The 17679-nt window shown below is 40.5% G+C and overlaps 1 protein-coding gene across 5 annotated transcripts in view; it reads right to left on the reverse strand.

The window, feature by feature from the left end:
- Nucleotides 1–17679, reverse strand: part of Npas3 (neuronal PAS domain protein 3) — an 828644-nt gene that overhangs the window by 26954 nt on the left and 784011 nt on the right. For all 5 annotated transcript variants that reach the window (XM_090345197.1, XM_090345194.1, XM_090345193.1 and 2 more), the window contains one exon: nucleotides 1935–2128. In XM_090345197.1, the coding sequence (XP_090201323.1) occupies nucleotides 1935–2128 (194 nt within the window). The remainder of the gene's footprint in view (nucleotides 1–1934; nucleotides 2129–17679) is intronic.

A 17679-nucleotide genomic window follows, 5' to 3' on the forward strand; every position in this document is an offset into this window, starting at 1 on the left:
TAATACAAGGCTTGGTAATTACTATCATTCTTAGCTGGGAAGTAGTGCTGCCTTGTATTGGCTACTAGTGGGCTGTAGAAAGCATTTTTTAATGGCAAGAAAAGTTAAAAGCAGGTCATAGAAATGATCACAATTACTGGTTTGGTACCATGAGGCAGCCAGGTTCATGGAGCTTGTCAAAAGAATTAATCAGCTGATCACAAGGATGATGTTTAAGTGATTTATGGGGATAAAGGACAATTACTGGAGCCTTGGTTAAAAAAAGAAACAACAAAACCCAAAGTTATGGTGAAGCTAAACTAGACCAGTAGCATCCTTTAGCCTGATTCTTGCCTTACCTGGTTGAGTCTCTTTCAGTGGGATACATTTTAAATTGGAGATTAAACTAACTTTGCAGGTAGTAATTGTGTGCTTTTATGGTATGAAAAGTCCCTCTTAGAGGTTTATCTGTGTAACCTGACCTTTGTAGAAAAATGAGGTAGCAGGGAGAACCCACAGGATTCAAAAAGCACATGGCCTTTTGGATCTGAAGATGTGGGTTTCAACCTTGGCTGAAGCCCAGGGGTCCTTTCTTTTAAGGTTAAAGTTGCTATAAGATGATGGAAACAGTGGCAGTACCCACTTCCTAAAGCTTAAAGGCGAGGGTGTCTATGAATGTGCATAAGGCTGAACATGTAGTATAGTAAATGGTCACTAAAAGTCACCTATCATTATCATTACTTGAAAATTCCAGTTCATCGTTCTGGCTCACTTGTGTTGTGTGATCATCTGTGTCCATTCTAGAATATACCAGACATACTCAAATGTATCATCACAATAGTAAAAATTTTTATTAAATACCAGCAGAACTTAAAAAAAAACAGATTTGCAGTTCCTTCTCTCGTCGGAGTGGCAGGTGCACAGTATCTTCTGTGCGATCTCTGTCCCACTAGTGAATTCTTTCTTCTGAACCAGACCCTGGCTGGAAATGGTAGGCGGCTTCTAACTTGACCTAAACCTCCGTAGCATTTCCCAGTAGACTGAATGCAGGGCTGTCTGACTTTGCTTGGCTTTGGCTCTGGCCAGGTCAATTCCCCAAGCCACTTGACCTTTCTGCTTTTCATTCACCCTCTAAAGGCACTCACAGGGCACAGTGAGCAGAGATTGCCTTCAAGCCACGGCAGTCAATGGCACAAAATCATCTTTCTCAGACTATTTCAGTAATTCTCCTGGGGACATTAGGGTGTGAGTGGTGTCACCACACTGCTTTCCCACAGATGATAGGTGGGCAGCTCTTCTCCCTTCGCTCTGTGATTTTTCTCTAACAGTCAGATGATGAGCCTTCCTGAAAAGCCTGACGGTTCCCTATCCCTTGCTTTGGGTATAAGTGAACGTTTTAATCAGGACCTAAAAATTCCGTTTAGGAAAAGCTCTGTCTTGAAGAAACACTGCCAGCTCATTTCTATGCTGACTTATGGTTCCCTAATTTCTAAGGATGAGTTCCTCAGAATGATGAAGTTTTATCTAATGGTGTTGCAAATTCCCTTTGTTGTCCTTTTTTTTCTTTTTTCTCCTATGAGAACTTCAAATCCTCATTTGTTCTCTCTCCTTCTTGAATACCCGTGGGAGCAGTGACTGACCATGGTAAAGCTGGACCTTTGGATAGGGGATGCCTTTAACAGCATCAATTTGCCAATAATGTCTCATCCTGTTTTACAGCATATGGGTGTCTGGGTATTCCCATTCATTTAGTTGTTGTCCCTCATGTAAATCAGGACAGCAGTGTAAATTTTAAATAAAAAGCATGTTTGGTGTCATTTCAAGGAGCCATTACCAACAAGGTAAAGATTTATAACGAGCCTCATTGGGAAACTAAAATCCTTCAGACTGCTGAAAACCCCCAAATCCTCACTAGCATGCAAACAGGCAAATGAAAAGAGGGAAAAAGGAAGTACCTATTTTCACAGTAAATGATGTTGAGGTCCATATTCACGCGAGTGACGAACATATGGCAGTCAATTCTGACTTCATTGATTGTAGGAGGCGGCAAGGCATGAGCTACAACCACAAGACCCATGATTTGGCTGGGGACAGTCCTTCCATGGGACAGCGACACTCTCAGGCGTAGCCGGCCTGTGATGTGAATCACCTGGAAGAGCATTTAGAACAGAACACCAGTCAGCTTCATATCTCGAATGTGTAAAGATTTCTTGTGAGAAATTTGCAGTTACATCTGCAACAACCAACATTAGCTTGAAAGGCTGGGGGTGTGTCCTTAGTGTCCTCTGGACAAGAGACAAAAGAGAAGTAATCATAGGATGTTAGCCACCTTATGATACCGTGTGATACTTCTATTTTCTTCTTCTTCTAGAAATTTTTTTCCCTTCACATTCAGGAGAAATTTATCAGAGAAAATAACTAAAAAGTTGAACAGGGAGCCATAGAGGGTATCTGAATTATGAAGCCTTGTGAATGAAAGATGTCCCTCTACCTGTCTCACAGTTTGTATTGAGAGAAATCCCCTGGTTATCTCCATCTTTAACTGTGGTTCATTTCCTTCATTTGAGAGTAGATATTGCAAGAGACTAAAGACTCCAGTGAATAACTGGCTTCCTGACTGCAACAAATGGATTCTTTTAAGGACAATGGGGCAGCACTGAGTTACCAGGAAAACAATGATTTATTGCAACACGGCAGGGGGGGGGTATGGTCAGAGGACTTTGGCCTATGATTCATTCTTGAGTGCATACTAAAGTAGGATCAGGAAGATGTGTGCCATTTTGGCAGCAGCACAAGAGCACATGACTAGAAACACAAAGAAGAATATTGGGTTGCACATATTTAATTTCTTAGCCAAAGTATACCAAATAGTCTAGCTCACCCAGAAGCATTAAACCTTTGCTTACAACCTGCCCAGGGTTATAGGGAGAGCTCTAGTGTCAATTTTCTGAAAATTTCTGTGAAACAAGCTCATAAAATGGATGAAAAATATGAAGAATTTGTGTAATTGTGTGTGTGTGTGTGTGTGTGTGTGTGTGTGTGTGTGTACATGCACATGCACGTGTTGGGGCTTGAATTCAGGATGCTGCCCCTTAGCTTTGTGCTCAGGGCTGAAGCTTTATAACTCGGGACACCGATCTATTTCTGTGTTTTTGGAAACTGTAGTTGAGAATCTCATGAACATTCATTCCTGAATGTTCAAATCCTAAGATTAGGATTGCAGATGTGAGCCACTGTGAGGTGCATGTTTTAGGGCTTAAAATATATGTGTTTGTGTGTGTGTATGCATGTGCATGTGCATGTGCATATGCAAACTCTAGTTGAGTTCTGGTGACCCTGCTACTGTATAAGAGATTTCTTCAAATCTAGGTCACAGAAGGCATGACCACAGGCTTTGTAGCATGGAACTCATCTCAGTAGCTAACTCCTTTCCACATTTGTTTTTTCTTTCCAAATGCATCATTAAGCATCCAACCATCTATTGGCATTCCACTTTCCTCTCTTCGCCATAAGGCACCAAAGTGGGAAGTCAGCCTCTTGCCTCACCTCTCTCGAACAGTATGATCTGGCATTTGCTCTCCCCTTCCCAGGCATTTGACTGGCAATTCCTTTTCCATTTTCTTTTTGCTTCTCTTAAGTTATTCTGTTTCCCAAAAGCAAGACACACTCCTGTCAGTCAGGAAGCAGGATCAAAGCTTACGGGACTGCCCTTCAGAGTCCTAGCTGTTCTAAATAATACCTCTTCTCTGTCACCTCTTCACATTTGCGCTCAGAGTTGAGGCTCTGGAAACACCAACGAAGAAGATTATTGAGGTTATTTCTGCAGCAGCGTTGTGACCACCCACACTCGAAGTTGACGAAATTCATACTTAATGTACCTTTGCTTTAAGCTCTGGTCAGATGAACTACTACTTTATGAATATTTGAAAATGTTCCTAGAGGCAAGGATGCTGCAACACCATCACAGACACACATATTTTTTTTTTTGCAAGACTTCATTAACTAATAAAGAAATAGCTAAAAGAAATGGGATTAACTTCACAGGAGGGTGTTGCCTTCCTCCGTCTTCCTCCCAGCTAAGCTTACATAACTGCTCATTTATCATGATCTGTCTTGTTTTATCACGAAAACTCAGCTTCTTGGAAAAACACAGATCTATAAATGCTCAGGAAAACACACACCAAGAAATCATATGCCAAATACATCCACACTTGGTATTCTGTTCCAAAACAATTTAAAAAGTGTCTAGGCTAAAAAAAAAACATGTGGGGAAGGCAGGTATCCAGGAACCAGTGTTCATACCAATGGACCAAACTCTGAGCTCCACTTTGGCCTGTGGAAATAGTGGTATTGGAGGGGGGTAAAGCAGGTTCTCACAGGGGTTCAGACTTGAAAATTTCTATTATCTGGAAAAGTCACTGAGCTTTGCTATGTCTCAGTTTTCTTTTCTGTGAAGTAGGGGATTATAGTAACTATTGTGCAGTTATGTTATGAAAATCAAAGGAAGTAATGAGGGCACCTGCTTTATAAATGGGAAAGACTTCCATAATTTTAAAATGATGTCTGTATTTGCCTTGATAAATTTTATTCAAAGCTGGGTGCCAGTGGCTCATTCTTGTAATTGTAGTTAGGAGGCTGAGAGCTGAAGCTCATAGCTCAAAGCCAGCCTGGTCAAAAAGGGTCCTAAGACTTTATCTCCAATGAGCCACCAAAAAAAGCTGAACATGGAGCTGTGGCTCAAGTGATAGAGTGCTAGTCTTAAGTGAAAAAGCTCAAGGGCAGCTCTTAGGCCCTGAGTTCAAGCCAGTTCAAGGGCTGGCATATATAGGAAAAAAAAACTCAACCACCAGGCATGAGGACAAATATTGATTTAATATTGACTTAAAGTTTAATAAGTTCCTTATAATTTTAAGGGGTTATAAATTTTATATGTTTGGGAGATAATTTAGAAGGGTCTAACTTATCCCTTTCATTTTCAGGCAGTTGGTTTAAAAGTATTGGAGTTTAATCTCAGGGCTTTGTGCTTGCTAGGTAAGTGTTTTAACATCTCGGCTACATGTATGTAGTCCTTTTTGATTTAATTATCGTTGAGTCTTGCACTTCTGCCCATGCAGACCTTGAACTGTCATCATCCTACCTACATAGTTAGGATTACAGATGCTTACCACCTTGTCCAGATTGTTGATTTAAGATGAGTCTCACTTTTTGTCTGAGCTGACCTCAAACTTGGATTCTCCTAATCTCTTCCTCCAAAGTAGCTGAGATTAAGTATCATACTCAATCCATTTGTATGTTACAGTTTCAGAAGTGACACCTAATATGTGAAAATATGTGGTTGAGTTTGGAGTTACACCAGTAGTTCTCAATCTTTGCAATACATTGGGATCACTCAGGCATTGGCCTAAAAGTCTCCACAGCCATTTTTTGTTTTCTAGGTCTTACAGGGGTACTGGGGCAAGTAAGTGAAAATGTATATTAAGTGCTTGTGTCTGATACCCATTCAACAAATGTGATTTTTATCATTCAAAAGTAGATTTCATAAGAAAATTGTAGAATAAGGTCTTCATGAATTCAGGCTAGAAAGAAAATGTTTTGAGCCAAAGAAACCAGGAAGACAACATGATACTGGCATTATGTTGTTGACATAAGGCAAAATGACAAGATGGAAAAGGATTTCCAGACTGAGAAAAGATCTGGAAAAATGATTGAACTCTTCAGGGCTCCAGGAACACCTTGTATATTGACAACAGAAGAGACAGAGGTGGGCTCCCCGAGGGCAGGATCCATTCAATCTGCAATAGGACCTGCTAAAAGAGATGGCATCATGGCTTTTGCACTTTTGTGGAACGACGGTGACAAGAGTGGTCACTGGATTGCAGGAACAGCTGACCAATGTGGGGATAATGATGGTTTCTCTGAGGACAGCCTGTGTTTGAGCAGTTTAGGGAGATTCTGAAGAAGGTGTCCAATGGAAAGCTGCAAGTAAGCCAGGCATAATGGTGTATACCTGTAATCCCAGCTCTGTGGAGGACAGAGAGGTAGGAGGATCTTTGACAGTGGTCCCAGGCAAGAATAGAAGATACTATCTGAAAAATAACAGAGCAGAAAGATCTAGCTAGGGTTAGGGCTCAAGTGGTAGAGTACAAGCTTACCAAATGTGAAATCCTGAGTTCAAACCTTAGAATCACTAAAATAGAGAAGGAAAGAGGGATAGGAAGAGAAGAAAAGGCAGGGAGGGTTGAATTTACACTTTTGGAAGCTTTTTTCTTTGTTTTTCTTTTTCCTCTTTTTTTGTTTCCTTTTTTTTTTTTTAAAAAAAAACTTTTGAGTACCCGAAGCCTAAGAATTTTTTTAAAAGCTTTTATTAACATTCATTTTTACATCCTATTTCAAATGTCATGTTTAATAAACAAGTATTCAAGAAGGGATTCTCTATTTTTAATAGTATTATTAAGTCGTTCAATTCTATAAGTCAAGTTCTGAGTACAATGCATCTTGGTCAATGTCTAGCATGAGCCGTCCCACTTGTCAAACTTTGGCCAGTCTTCGTGTCACCATCCCAAGGAATGGAGGGAGAAGCGGGAGCTTCCTTGTGAAGTTCAGCTGGTGGCTGGCAAATGGCTGTGATTATAGATAGATGAGCCCCAACTATAATATTCTATCAAGAACCAAGAAACTGTAAAGGTAACAAAGTTACTTAAGAAGGACTATTAATGAGGTAGAAATAGGGCTGACTTAAGATTTGGAACATCTGATTTTGGTCCTGGGAAATCATGGCAGGTAATCCAGCTTGGCCTGGGTAGTTGTCACACAAAACAGTAGAAAAGAATGGAGGATGATTGCTGCGAGAGAATTCTATTACCAGTGGCCTTTACTGGGCTGTAGTGTCACTACTCCTTCTCTTCCTAACCCTGTGGTGGGGGCAGGAATTTCCAAGTATGCCTGTGAGTTGATAAAATGCAGTTTAAGAAATAATCAATAGGGATTTTATGCATCCTATCTGAATTGGAGCCTTGCTTTGGTTTTGGTCAATGCCAGGTAAAAACTGCTTCTGTGTTCTAAGGGCTCATTTTGGTCTGGTCTTAAATCTATAGATATTCTTCAAAAGAGCTTTTTGAACTACTTTGCCCCTGAGCGCAACTTTGTATAGGAGCTTGATCCTCATACTTCCTTTCACTGTTCTTGTCTTATTATAAGGAGTTGGAAAAAAAATCTGAGCTCCTTACCTAGTACTGTTTGGGTTTTAGCATCAGGAAATCACAGTGCACAACTATTTTCTTTTTTTTTGAGTGGGAATCCTACCGTTTTAGATAAAAGTGCCCAAATTTGCATTATTTGATTGTCCCATAAGTAGGAAAAAAATGGTGGTCTGACTGTTTGTTTTCTCTGATACAGGGATGGGCTGTATGCAGTAGTAGTACTATGTGCCTATGTCCACAGGGTTTCACCTGAGTATATAGTATGAACAAACCACATTGTTCACACTGAGTATCTATTCCTCTTCCTTCCATATACTCCTTTCACTTGCCTGTTGGTGATACATACTTACATGGGCTCCCTAATACCTTCTCATTGTAAATGAACCCATTGTGAAGACCTCCATAAAACCTTCCCTCTGTTAGTACTCAAGGAAAGAAAGTCTGTGATGGAGGATTGCATCTTGAAGCTCAGCTCATTTTCTTTTCTTTTTTTTTTTTTTTTTTTTGCCAGTCCTGGGCTTGCGCTCAGGGCCTGAGCACTGTCCTTGGACTTTCTCAAGGCTAGAGCTCTACCACTTGACCTCAGCACCACTTCTGGCTTTTTTCTACTTCCCGCTTTTTTCTATGTATGTGGTACAGAGGAATTGAACCCGGGTCTTCATGCATGCTAGGCAAGCACTTTAACTACTAGGCCAAACTCCCGGCCGCTCAGCTCTTTTTCTTCCTTTGAGGAACAAGCCTATGTTCTTTGCTCTCACTGAGATACTAAAATACTGGGAAGTGGTTTTGGGCCTCCCTAAGCAGGGTATAAACACGGCCACTCACACTCATGCAGATGGAGTCCTGGAATGGTTCTGTCCACAGACACCTAAAATGACTGAATAGGGGAGAATATGTTTCTGTGTTTCACTGGGCAAAAGGAATTTCCTTTTTTTAAAAATTGTAATTAATAGAAGGGTTACATTATATTCACCAAATAGAAGGTGCATTACGTCACAAACATTGCTACCGTTTCTCATGTTTTTGTCCCCATTTTCCTCCTCCCACCTCCTCCCCTCATCTTGTTTTACCCCCTTCCCTAGCAATTTTCTTTAAATAAAATCAACTCCTAAAGGGTAGAGACTCTTAAAAGTTGGATGCACAGAAAGAAATAGCTGGAAACCTTGTAGACAATGTGGATTTCCAAGTGACACCTCTGCAACCCCAGGTTCTGCAAATCTAGGGAGGGTCTGGAGAGCTGTATTCTATGCTGCCCCAAATACCAGCATTGGTAAACCTTCCTGTCAAACCAGTAGTAGCATCTCTTTCTAGGAGAAGTAACTGAATCTTAATAAAGATGACCCTGGGTTTCATCAGAGCCTGCCTTCCAAAGCTGATGAGAAAACAAAAGATGAATATAAATATAAATAAATAACTATATTTACAATGAAATCTGTACTGAAAAAGACCCGACTCTATAGAACATAACCCATTGTCTTGTGGTGCTTTGAAAATGCCAGCAGGGTGAATGAGAAGCAGGTCTGGGAGACTGTGGGGCAAGGCATGTTTCTTGGTGTTTTGCCCCTTTCTTTGTGAAAAATGCTGCAATCTCTCAGTGGCCACACCGCAGTGGGCCGCTCAGCAGTGCTGGGAGCCACCTGGGGGAGGCCAGGCTCTGCCAATCCCCTCCCCCTCGCTGCCAGCCCCTGGCTCAGCTCCTGATTAATTCAGGAGATCCTGGGAGGTTAACCCTTCATGGTTTGGCTCCAGTGGGGAGCTGAGAGGTTGCTGGTAGTTCATTACCCTTGTTTGGGGTTTCGCATGGAAATATTGTCTAAGGCAACAAATATAAAATTAGTCTTGAAACCTCATATTTAATATACATTAAGCACAGTAGTGTCTTCTAGCAAAACTGTATCCTCCCAAATATAACAATGACTCCCCACCTATCTTTTTTCACATACAAGAATCATACAAGACCAAAAAGAGACTACTACAACTAGCTTTCACTTTTCAGAATGCCTGTGTCAGTGTCCTGTTCCCTTTAGAGAAAGTAGCCTTTCTTCTACTAAAGATAAGATTTTTTATTGGGATAGTTTAACTGAGCTACTGAGATCTCCTTAACGAGATTATGTAAATGTATGCCAAGGCTATAAACCACATTTTCTCTCTGAGTGGAACACTTCAAATATCATTTAATAAAACAGGACCATGGTAGAAACACCTCAATGAATTGTGGCCAGGCAAAGCAAAGGAGGCTGAACCGTGGACATTTGATCAAATTCTGTTTGATTCAGTTACTTTATTAAAGTCTCCTAAAGAAGGACAGAGGACTGTTGTCCACAGGGGAGGGCAACTTTCTTATCCCTCTTTCACTAGATGTGGAGGTGTGGGTAGCACATCCTCTGCCCCCCCCACCTCTTTGACTCCCCCCCCCCTCAGCAGCTTAGTGTTCCTGGGTGAGGATAGAGAAGCAGTTCTTCTCAATAAAACAGCCTGTGATTTTATCTTCCAATGCTGTTAGGAAACAAGACTTGAAACTAGCTGTGTGCCAGGCAAGGAATTAAAAACTGCCTCCCAATTTCTACCTCCTGCTCTTTTTCCTAGGAAGGTATACAATATTGTATGATATGTTTTTTTTTTTCTTGGAGCACATCATGGATTTTTATTGGGAAACCTGTTTCCTATTGTATAGATATGTTTGGATATGAACGTGTGCAAAGGTATATTTCCTATCCTTGCTTAGTTAATACCTTTGTGTGTTTTATTTGGGCCTGATGACTCATGCTTGTATTCCAAGCTACATAGGAGGATACTATGATATGAGGATCGAGATTTGAGGCTAGCCAGGGCAGGAAAGTCCATAAGACACTTATCTCCAATTAACTGCCAAAAAATCCAGACATGGAGCTGTGTAGAACCACTGTGTAGATAATAAAGGGAAAATTTTAGAGGAAACACTTAGATATGAAAACTGGCAACTTTCTCTTCCTTAGTTTGAGGTGCCTCAGGATAAAAAGCAATTGACAGAGATAGACCAACTGATCCTGGGAGAAGGGTAATGCCACTGTCTTCTGAGGTGAATATTCTAGAAGACACATTTTCTTCTGTTTAGTCTGTTGTTTCCCCAGATGTGTTTGTGTCTATGGATATTAAGGATTTGGTCACCTTTAGGTTTATAGCTTCTTGAATGGGCCCAGGGTCCATTGATTGGTTGGTTGCACCAGCTCTTTTGCTGTATTTGGCTTATTCAGCCATGGTTAGAGAAGATGGAAGCAGTTTCACACTTGGCAACTCTGTAACTAGTCTTAGCAGTTTTCCTGAAGCTGTTCAAACAGCTCAGGGTGTGTTCTTATTAGACACCTTACTTTGGACAATATATTCTTTCTCACCACAATTCCTGCTTCTGCTTGAATGTCTTCCTCAGGATTTCCTTTTTGTAGAAAAGCTTAAAACAAAACTCGAAATACAAAGATGTACATTTAGAGCCTGTAGAAAGAATCATCATGTCAGGAAGATCGACTGGCAGAATGAAAATGGAAACTACCACACTATAAATTGAACAGTTCCTTAAGAAAATGGGGGGAGGGGAGCCATCCTCTTTCTGTTTTATTTTAAAGAATACTTTTTGAAGTAATTGGCACAAAGACCATTCTAGCACAGATTGCTGCAAGTGTGCTCTTGGCAAAAACATCATAAGCACTAGAAAAACTTTAATATGCTCAAGAAGCCAAATACAAACTGACACCAGGAACTCAAGTGTGGGAACAAACGAATAAAAAAAAAGGAAGATCATCTCAAATTAATACAAACCTACATACAAAGGGACCAATTTTTCTGATTCATGGTTTAGCATACAATGCAGCTGTCCTCTGTGTGAATATAGAGTAGTTTATACATAAGAAATTTGAATTATCAAGTCGGGAGAGTTTCTCAAGAGTCCTTTTGATATGTAATACTGTAACTCTAATGCCTAACAACCAGACATCAATGAATCAAATGAGAAGAGCATGGGATCTATTTAAAAAGACGAGAGTTTGAACTTGGAAAAACATCTTTTTGATTTGACCTGTGGAACAGAACTATTTGGGGTAAACTCGAAAGGAACTGCTTTGCCCCTACCTATGGCTTGCTTTCTAGGTCTTTAAAATGCAAGTTTGAATTCACATTGTCAAAGGATCATTTTAGATGTCTTTCTAAAGTGGAATGAAATGGGAAGCATGTCTAGATTTTTCTACACTCAAGATAGGGGGACAGTATTTAGTTCTCTCTATTCCATAATTGTAAAAATGAAAATATTTTTTCTTTGGTTAGTTGTGGAACTTGAACTCTGGGCCTGGGCGTTGTCTGAGCTTTTCAGCTCAAGGCTAGCACTCGCCACTTGAGCCACAGTGTCACTTCCTGAAAAGTTTATTTTTTAAAAAATTTTTTCCTCAAGTCATCTTCTTTGTTATTTTATGGGATGGATTCAAGGCTTTGGACCTTTACTGCGTCTTTCTTCATCCACTTTTTTTTTTTTTTTTTTTGCCAGTCCTGAGCTTGAGCTCAGGGCCTGAGCACTGTCCTTGGACTTTCTCAAGGCTAGAGCTCTACCGCTTGAGCTTCAGCACCACTTCTGGCTTTTTTTTTCCCTATGTATGTGGTGCCAAGGAATTGAACCCAGGTCTTTGTGCATGCTAGGCAAGCACTCTACCAATAGGCCAAACTCCCGGCCCCTTCATCCACTTTTCAATATTAACCCTGATTGGGACTAAAACTTTCTTTACCCTGGAACTGAAGTGATAGCTCCATTTTCACAGTCTTGTTAAGTAAGATTTCACCTTCAACCCCCTGGAGATTTCAAACATGGTATACTTTTACTATTGTTCCCTCCCCCCCCCAACTTTTGAAATCACCCTTAAAAATAAAGCCTCCAGGATCTTTTCTTCTAATTACATTTAAAGAAACTTGAAAGCTTATGTCTTTTGAGGCACTTGGGGTTCTAATGAAACATTCAGCAACACTGTTTACATGGAGACATCTATCAGCTTTGACCCCAACCTAGAACAGTCCTTTGAATGAAGAGTTCTCCAAAAGCCAATGTAAAAGTACAGTGAGCCTGTACACTCAAGCAGTGACTTTTCAACCTCTATAGAAGAGATGTTTTTGGAAAGGGGATGCTAGATCAGAATGGACAGAAGCCAAGCAAATCAATCTTGTAACTTGCGAGACAGCTCAAGACCATTATTCCTCTGTAGCGCAGTCTCCATCCTTTTTATGGGAAGAGAAAATCAAGTTACTTTGTTGGGTTCTATTCGCTGTAGTGCCTAGTAGCTCTATCATTACCTTGGGTGATTCTCCACACAGCTAGCAAAGACTAAATAAAACAAAAACATGGGATATTAATGCACTTTCCCTGGAACTGGGTAGAGCATGCTGTTCTCCTGCAGTTTTGCAATGGATTCTCCAAATCTATCATAATTAAAAACACACTTCTTCGGGCACAACCTCATTAGTGCCAAAATATCACATCTTGTGTTATTTCCCTGGGATTTTAGCAAACTATGTAATGATTCTTTTGATTACTGAGCACATGACTGCCAAACAGGCAAGGCATGCAACAACTGGAATCAGCACTCCATTTTTTAGTTCTGCTTTTGTTTGAGTAGACGTAACCCTCAAAGGAGAGGCTTTAGGCAGAAAACCCCACTGACTCCCAATACCTTCTTTTCCATTAATACTTTTGTAGGGAAGAATGAGGTGAGTTTTAAATTGACAGGTGTGTGAATTACTGAGGTTCAGAGGCACAGATCCTATTCTTCCCTGGTTTCCACATGGTTATGCTTTTGTCAAGTGTCCAAGTATTTAGTGTCATTTTGTGTACTTTTTTTTTGGCATTGTTACTAGAGCATGAATTCAGGGCCTGGGCACCATCCATTAGCTTTTTCTTTTTGCTAGGATGATATTCTACCACTTGAACCACAGCTCCAATTCCTGTGTGTGTGTGTGTGTGTGTGTGTGTGTGTGTGTGTGTGTGTGTGTGTATGTGTATGTGTAAGTTTAATTATTTGGAAGTAAGTCTTGTGTGCTTTCCTGCCTGGGCTGGCTTTGAATTGCATTGAATTGCAATCTTCAAATCTCATCTTCCTGAGTAGCTAGGATTAGAGGCCGGCACCACTGGTACAGAGCCAAACTATATACTTTCATTCACTCAAAACATTGCATTCATCTACTCTGAGGCACTCTCCAGGGTTTTCAGGATATAGCAATGAAGTAGACAGTGGTGAATGATGAGTTTGGCCCCATGTTTTGGGCTGTTTGAAATGTCTGCTCTGGAAGTCCAGGTGAAATCATGAAGGATTCCAGATAGGAGGCTTCTGCTCAGCACAGGAGGAAATGGTGTTGCCTAGCTGTGTTTTGGATAAACCGTTAAGACTTGACAGAGGATAGAGTTGCTGATGTATTAAATATGGAGCTGAGGGATGGGCCTAAGGTTCGTCTGGATTTCAGGATGGAGAGCAGTACTACTTACTGAGATGGAAGGCATAGTCTTGGGGATGGGGTCTGGTTTGATTACATTATGGTTAACACGTCTACATTCAAATGAAGATTCCATTGGAAAAGTTTCTATGTGCTTCTTCAGTGATGTTTTTCCTCAAGCTTTATTTGGATAACTTAGCATTACACAAATAGCATTTTTTGGAAACTTTATATCCATTATGATAAACACCATTGGCAAAAGAGAGAAATGAATGATGTGCATGTCATGCTGTCTAATCTTTTAAATTTTCTTTTTAATTTTTTATTGTTGGGGTGTTACATTATATTCGCCAGGTAGTAGGTACATTACTTCTCACACATTGGTAACCCTTCTCATGTTATTGTCCCCATTTCCCTCCCCCCACCCCTCCCAATCATCTTGTCTTGTGTAATCTTTTTCAGTCCATGTCTGAGAGGAGAAGGGATGTGTTTTATGGTAAAATACAGTAAGGCTTAAGGACAAGCAGAGCAGGCCATGAAAATGACAGCTATGTCCTATGGCAAGAAAACATATATACACTCTAGGATGTTTTCACTAGACACATTTTATCCTTTGTATACTTTGCCAATCCTGAGGCTTGAACTTAGGGCCTGGGTGCTGTCCCTGAGATGCTTTCTAAAAACCTTATTTATTGTTATTGCAAAGATGATATGCAGAAGAGTTACACAAATCAGATAGTGTATTTCTGTTTGAAAAGTGGAACCCCTTCCCTCACTCTGTTTTCCCCTCCTGTCTTCACCAAGTTGTACAGCTGATTTTCAGCATAGTGTCTAGTAAGTATCACTGCTGCACTTGTTCACCCACTGTCTCACTATTTTAGTGCACCTCCTTTCCCTCCCAAAGACAAGTAAACTAACAAGGCTAAAGCAAAAGAAATAAAAATAACAGCAACAAAGAAAAAAAATCTCCTGTCCATTTCCTGGAGTTCATTTGGATAAATATTATTTTATATGATCACATGCACATGCCTTTGTGATTTTCTCTTAATATCCTCTTTTCACTCTGTGGAATGACTAGAGACTTGCATAGTTTATCATGTCCCAGTACATTTTTTTGCCTTTTACCATCCAGTATGTTTACTTATAGATTTATAAATACATTCTAGTTACCACAAATGAGGCAAACCATGCTACCTATGTTTCTTTAGGTCTGGCTTACTTTAATATTAGTTGATCAAGGCTAGCACTCTTGAGACACTGTGCCACTTCTGTCTTTTTCTGAGTAGTTTATTGGAGATAAGAGTCTCACAGACTTTTCTGCCTGGGCTTGCTTCAAACTGTGATCCTCAGATCTCAGCCTCCTGAGTAGCTAGGATTACAGGAGTGAACCACCAGCTTTTGATATCGTTAGACATCATTTGCAATGCCTCCATGAGAACCCATTTCCAGAGCAGGATGGTGAATTGATACATTCTGGATTAACTTTCCCATGAGATCTAAAATACAAATGGCACTGAATTTCAGAAGGTGCCATTTGAATGTTCTGAGAAAAACCCAGCAGTCTTCCCTAAATCCTATTTCTCACTGTGCCCAGTGTCTGACCAGCAGAAAGGATGGGGCTTCCTCCTGGTGCACTGTACTGGAAAATATTTAGAGAACCTTGGTTTGCCTGTTTGCAAATGCTTCCTCTCTTAAAAACATCAGGGCAGTGGGCACCAGTGGCTCATACCTAGATTCTGAGGAAGCTGAGATCTAGGGATTGGGACTTGAAGCTAGCCTGGGCAGAAAAATCTGTGAGACTTTTTTCTCCAATTAGCAACCAAAAAGCTAGAAGTGGAGCTGTGGCTCAAGTGGTAGCGTGTCCACCTTGAGCAAAAAAAGCTCAGGGACAGTGCTCAGGCCCTGAGTTCAAGCCCCAGGACTGGCACAAAGCAAAAGTAGAACTGTGGGTGGCATATCTTCCCAAAGCAATGACCACTTCTGGTAGCTGCCACAGGACTGCTGCTTGTGTTCTCTTCCTTTAGTCCTGATAAAGCAGTGAGGAGGGCTTAGATGGTAATTTGTTTAAAAGAAATGATAACAGAGCTTCAGCAATTTGAATGCTATATAGAAAAGTAGGAGGAAGACTGTAGAGAATTAGGGTATCTAAACTTAGAAATGAGCATTATGACAATCTTTTGGTTTATCTACCCTTGGAATCAATTTTGTCATTTTTAATTGACCAACTTTCCCTTGTTTGCTTAACATTTATTAATTGATTGTTATGCTCATGCAATTAATTCAAAAGCTGGCAAGTTTAACGTAGAGAAATTAATTTTCTTTTACCAACATGCCACTTAAAGTACATTTTTTTGGAAGCCTGGGTTACTAGAAAATTACCTTCAAATTAATCAACTAGGAAATTAGGTGGTAGTGTCCCCTTGACACCTGTCAATCCAAAATATGTCAGTTTCTTCCTTTTTTTGAGGGAGTTGTTTTTTTCCTGCTGAGTAAGGAAAAAGAAAAACTGTGGCTATGAAAGTAAAACTACCTAGCTGAGGAAGGAAAACAATTCCTTTGTAGACTATGCAAGGTTTAAATGAGTTTTCTTTTATGGAGAGATATTTGTACCAAGAGGTACATTTTAGAAGAGAATACGAGAATTAAGCTCATTTACTTCTTCCTGAACTGCTCTTTTGCTGTTTTATTGTTACTTTTCATGATTTGAACCTTCAGTCGGAGCCAGCACTCTGCTAAGCATATGAGACAGATCTTGAGTTGAGAGACATTGGAGTGAAAGTCTTTTTTCTTTTCTTTTTTTTCTTTTTTTTTGTGGATGAGTGAGGGGACTCAGGATGACTTTACATTTTATTTTTTGTTGGTCTTGGGGCTTGAACTGTGGGCTTGGGCTCTGTCCCTGAGCTCTACAGCTTAAGGCTACCTACTTCAGCCACAGAGTGTGGGAAGTAGGCAGGACTGTGGAACCCTAACTCTTGTGGAGAAAGGAACTGTGATTTACACAGACTTAGAACCACTGAGGGATGTAAGAAGATAACTTTAGCCAGGCATCACTGGTGTACCCCTGTAACTACTTGGTAGTCTGAGATCTGAGGGTCGTGATTTCAAGACAGCCTGGGCAGGAAAATCTGTGAGAGTCTTATCTCCAATTAACCTGCAGAAAGAAAGATGTGGAGCTGGGACTCAAGTAGCCAAGTGTCAGCCTTGAGTAGGAAAGCTAAAAGTCCTGAGTCTCTGAGCCTTGAGCTCCCGTTTATCAAGTATGGATTGTTAGCATTTTCATGCCCATCTTGCAGAATTGCTTTAAGAAAGGAATGAGGCAGTGAGACTCAAGATATCTCTAACAATATAGCATCCTGAAGCTATAAAGTACTATTAACACTATTCAAGAATCTTAATTGATTTTGGAATGTAATTCAGACCATTAGCTTATTCAAGTGTTGGGACAGTGCAGATTCCAATTTCACAACCTGACTTATTGTCTCCGGACTCTGGATGCTTTGCTGGATCCACCAGAGTTTTGCTTCTCCATTCCTTTACTCACTCCACCTTTCAGACAACAAATCCCTTCCTTGTCCCTTTTCATTGGTGGGGATAATGCCATTCTTTTTTTTTTTTTTTTTTTTGCCAGTCCTGGGGCTTGAATTCAGAGCCTGAGCACTGTACTTGGGCTTTTTCCTCAAGGCTGGCACTCTGCCACTTGAGCCATAGCACCACTTCCAGCTTTTCTATGTATGTGGGAATTGAACCTGGGTATTCATGCATACTAGGCAAGCGCTCTACCACTCGGCCCAACTCCAGGCCCATTCTTTATTGTCTATGGAGAATCCCATTTTCTTTTGGCCTTACTAACACAAAGCTACTGTTCTTCCTACTCTTTATTTTCTTTCTTAGAGGCACAGAATATGACTTGCTTCTCTGAATAGTGCATAAGCCCTGGACTATTGGGAAATGACTGAATGCGACATCTATCCACTGTGAGAACTCAAAAGGTTCTTCACTTTCTTTGGATCCTTACAATAGGCAGGAAAAGCAGGTATTAATATCTCCATGCTAGAAATAAAGT

Source organism: Megascapheus bottae, chromosome 14, assembly GCF_031878675.1.
Source record: "Megascapheus bottae isolate mThoBot1 chromosome 14, mThoBot2.hap1, whole genome shotgun sequence".
NCBI classification, from domain to species: Eukaryota; Metazoa; Chordata; class Mammalia; order Rodentia; family Geomyidae; genus Megascapheus; species Megascapheus bottae.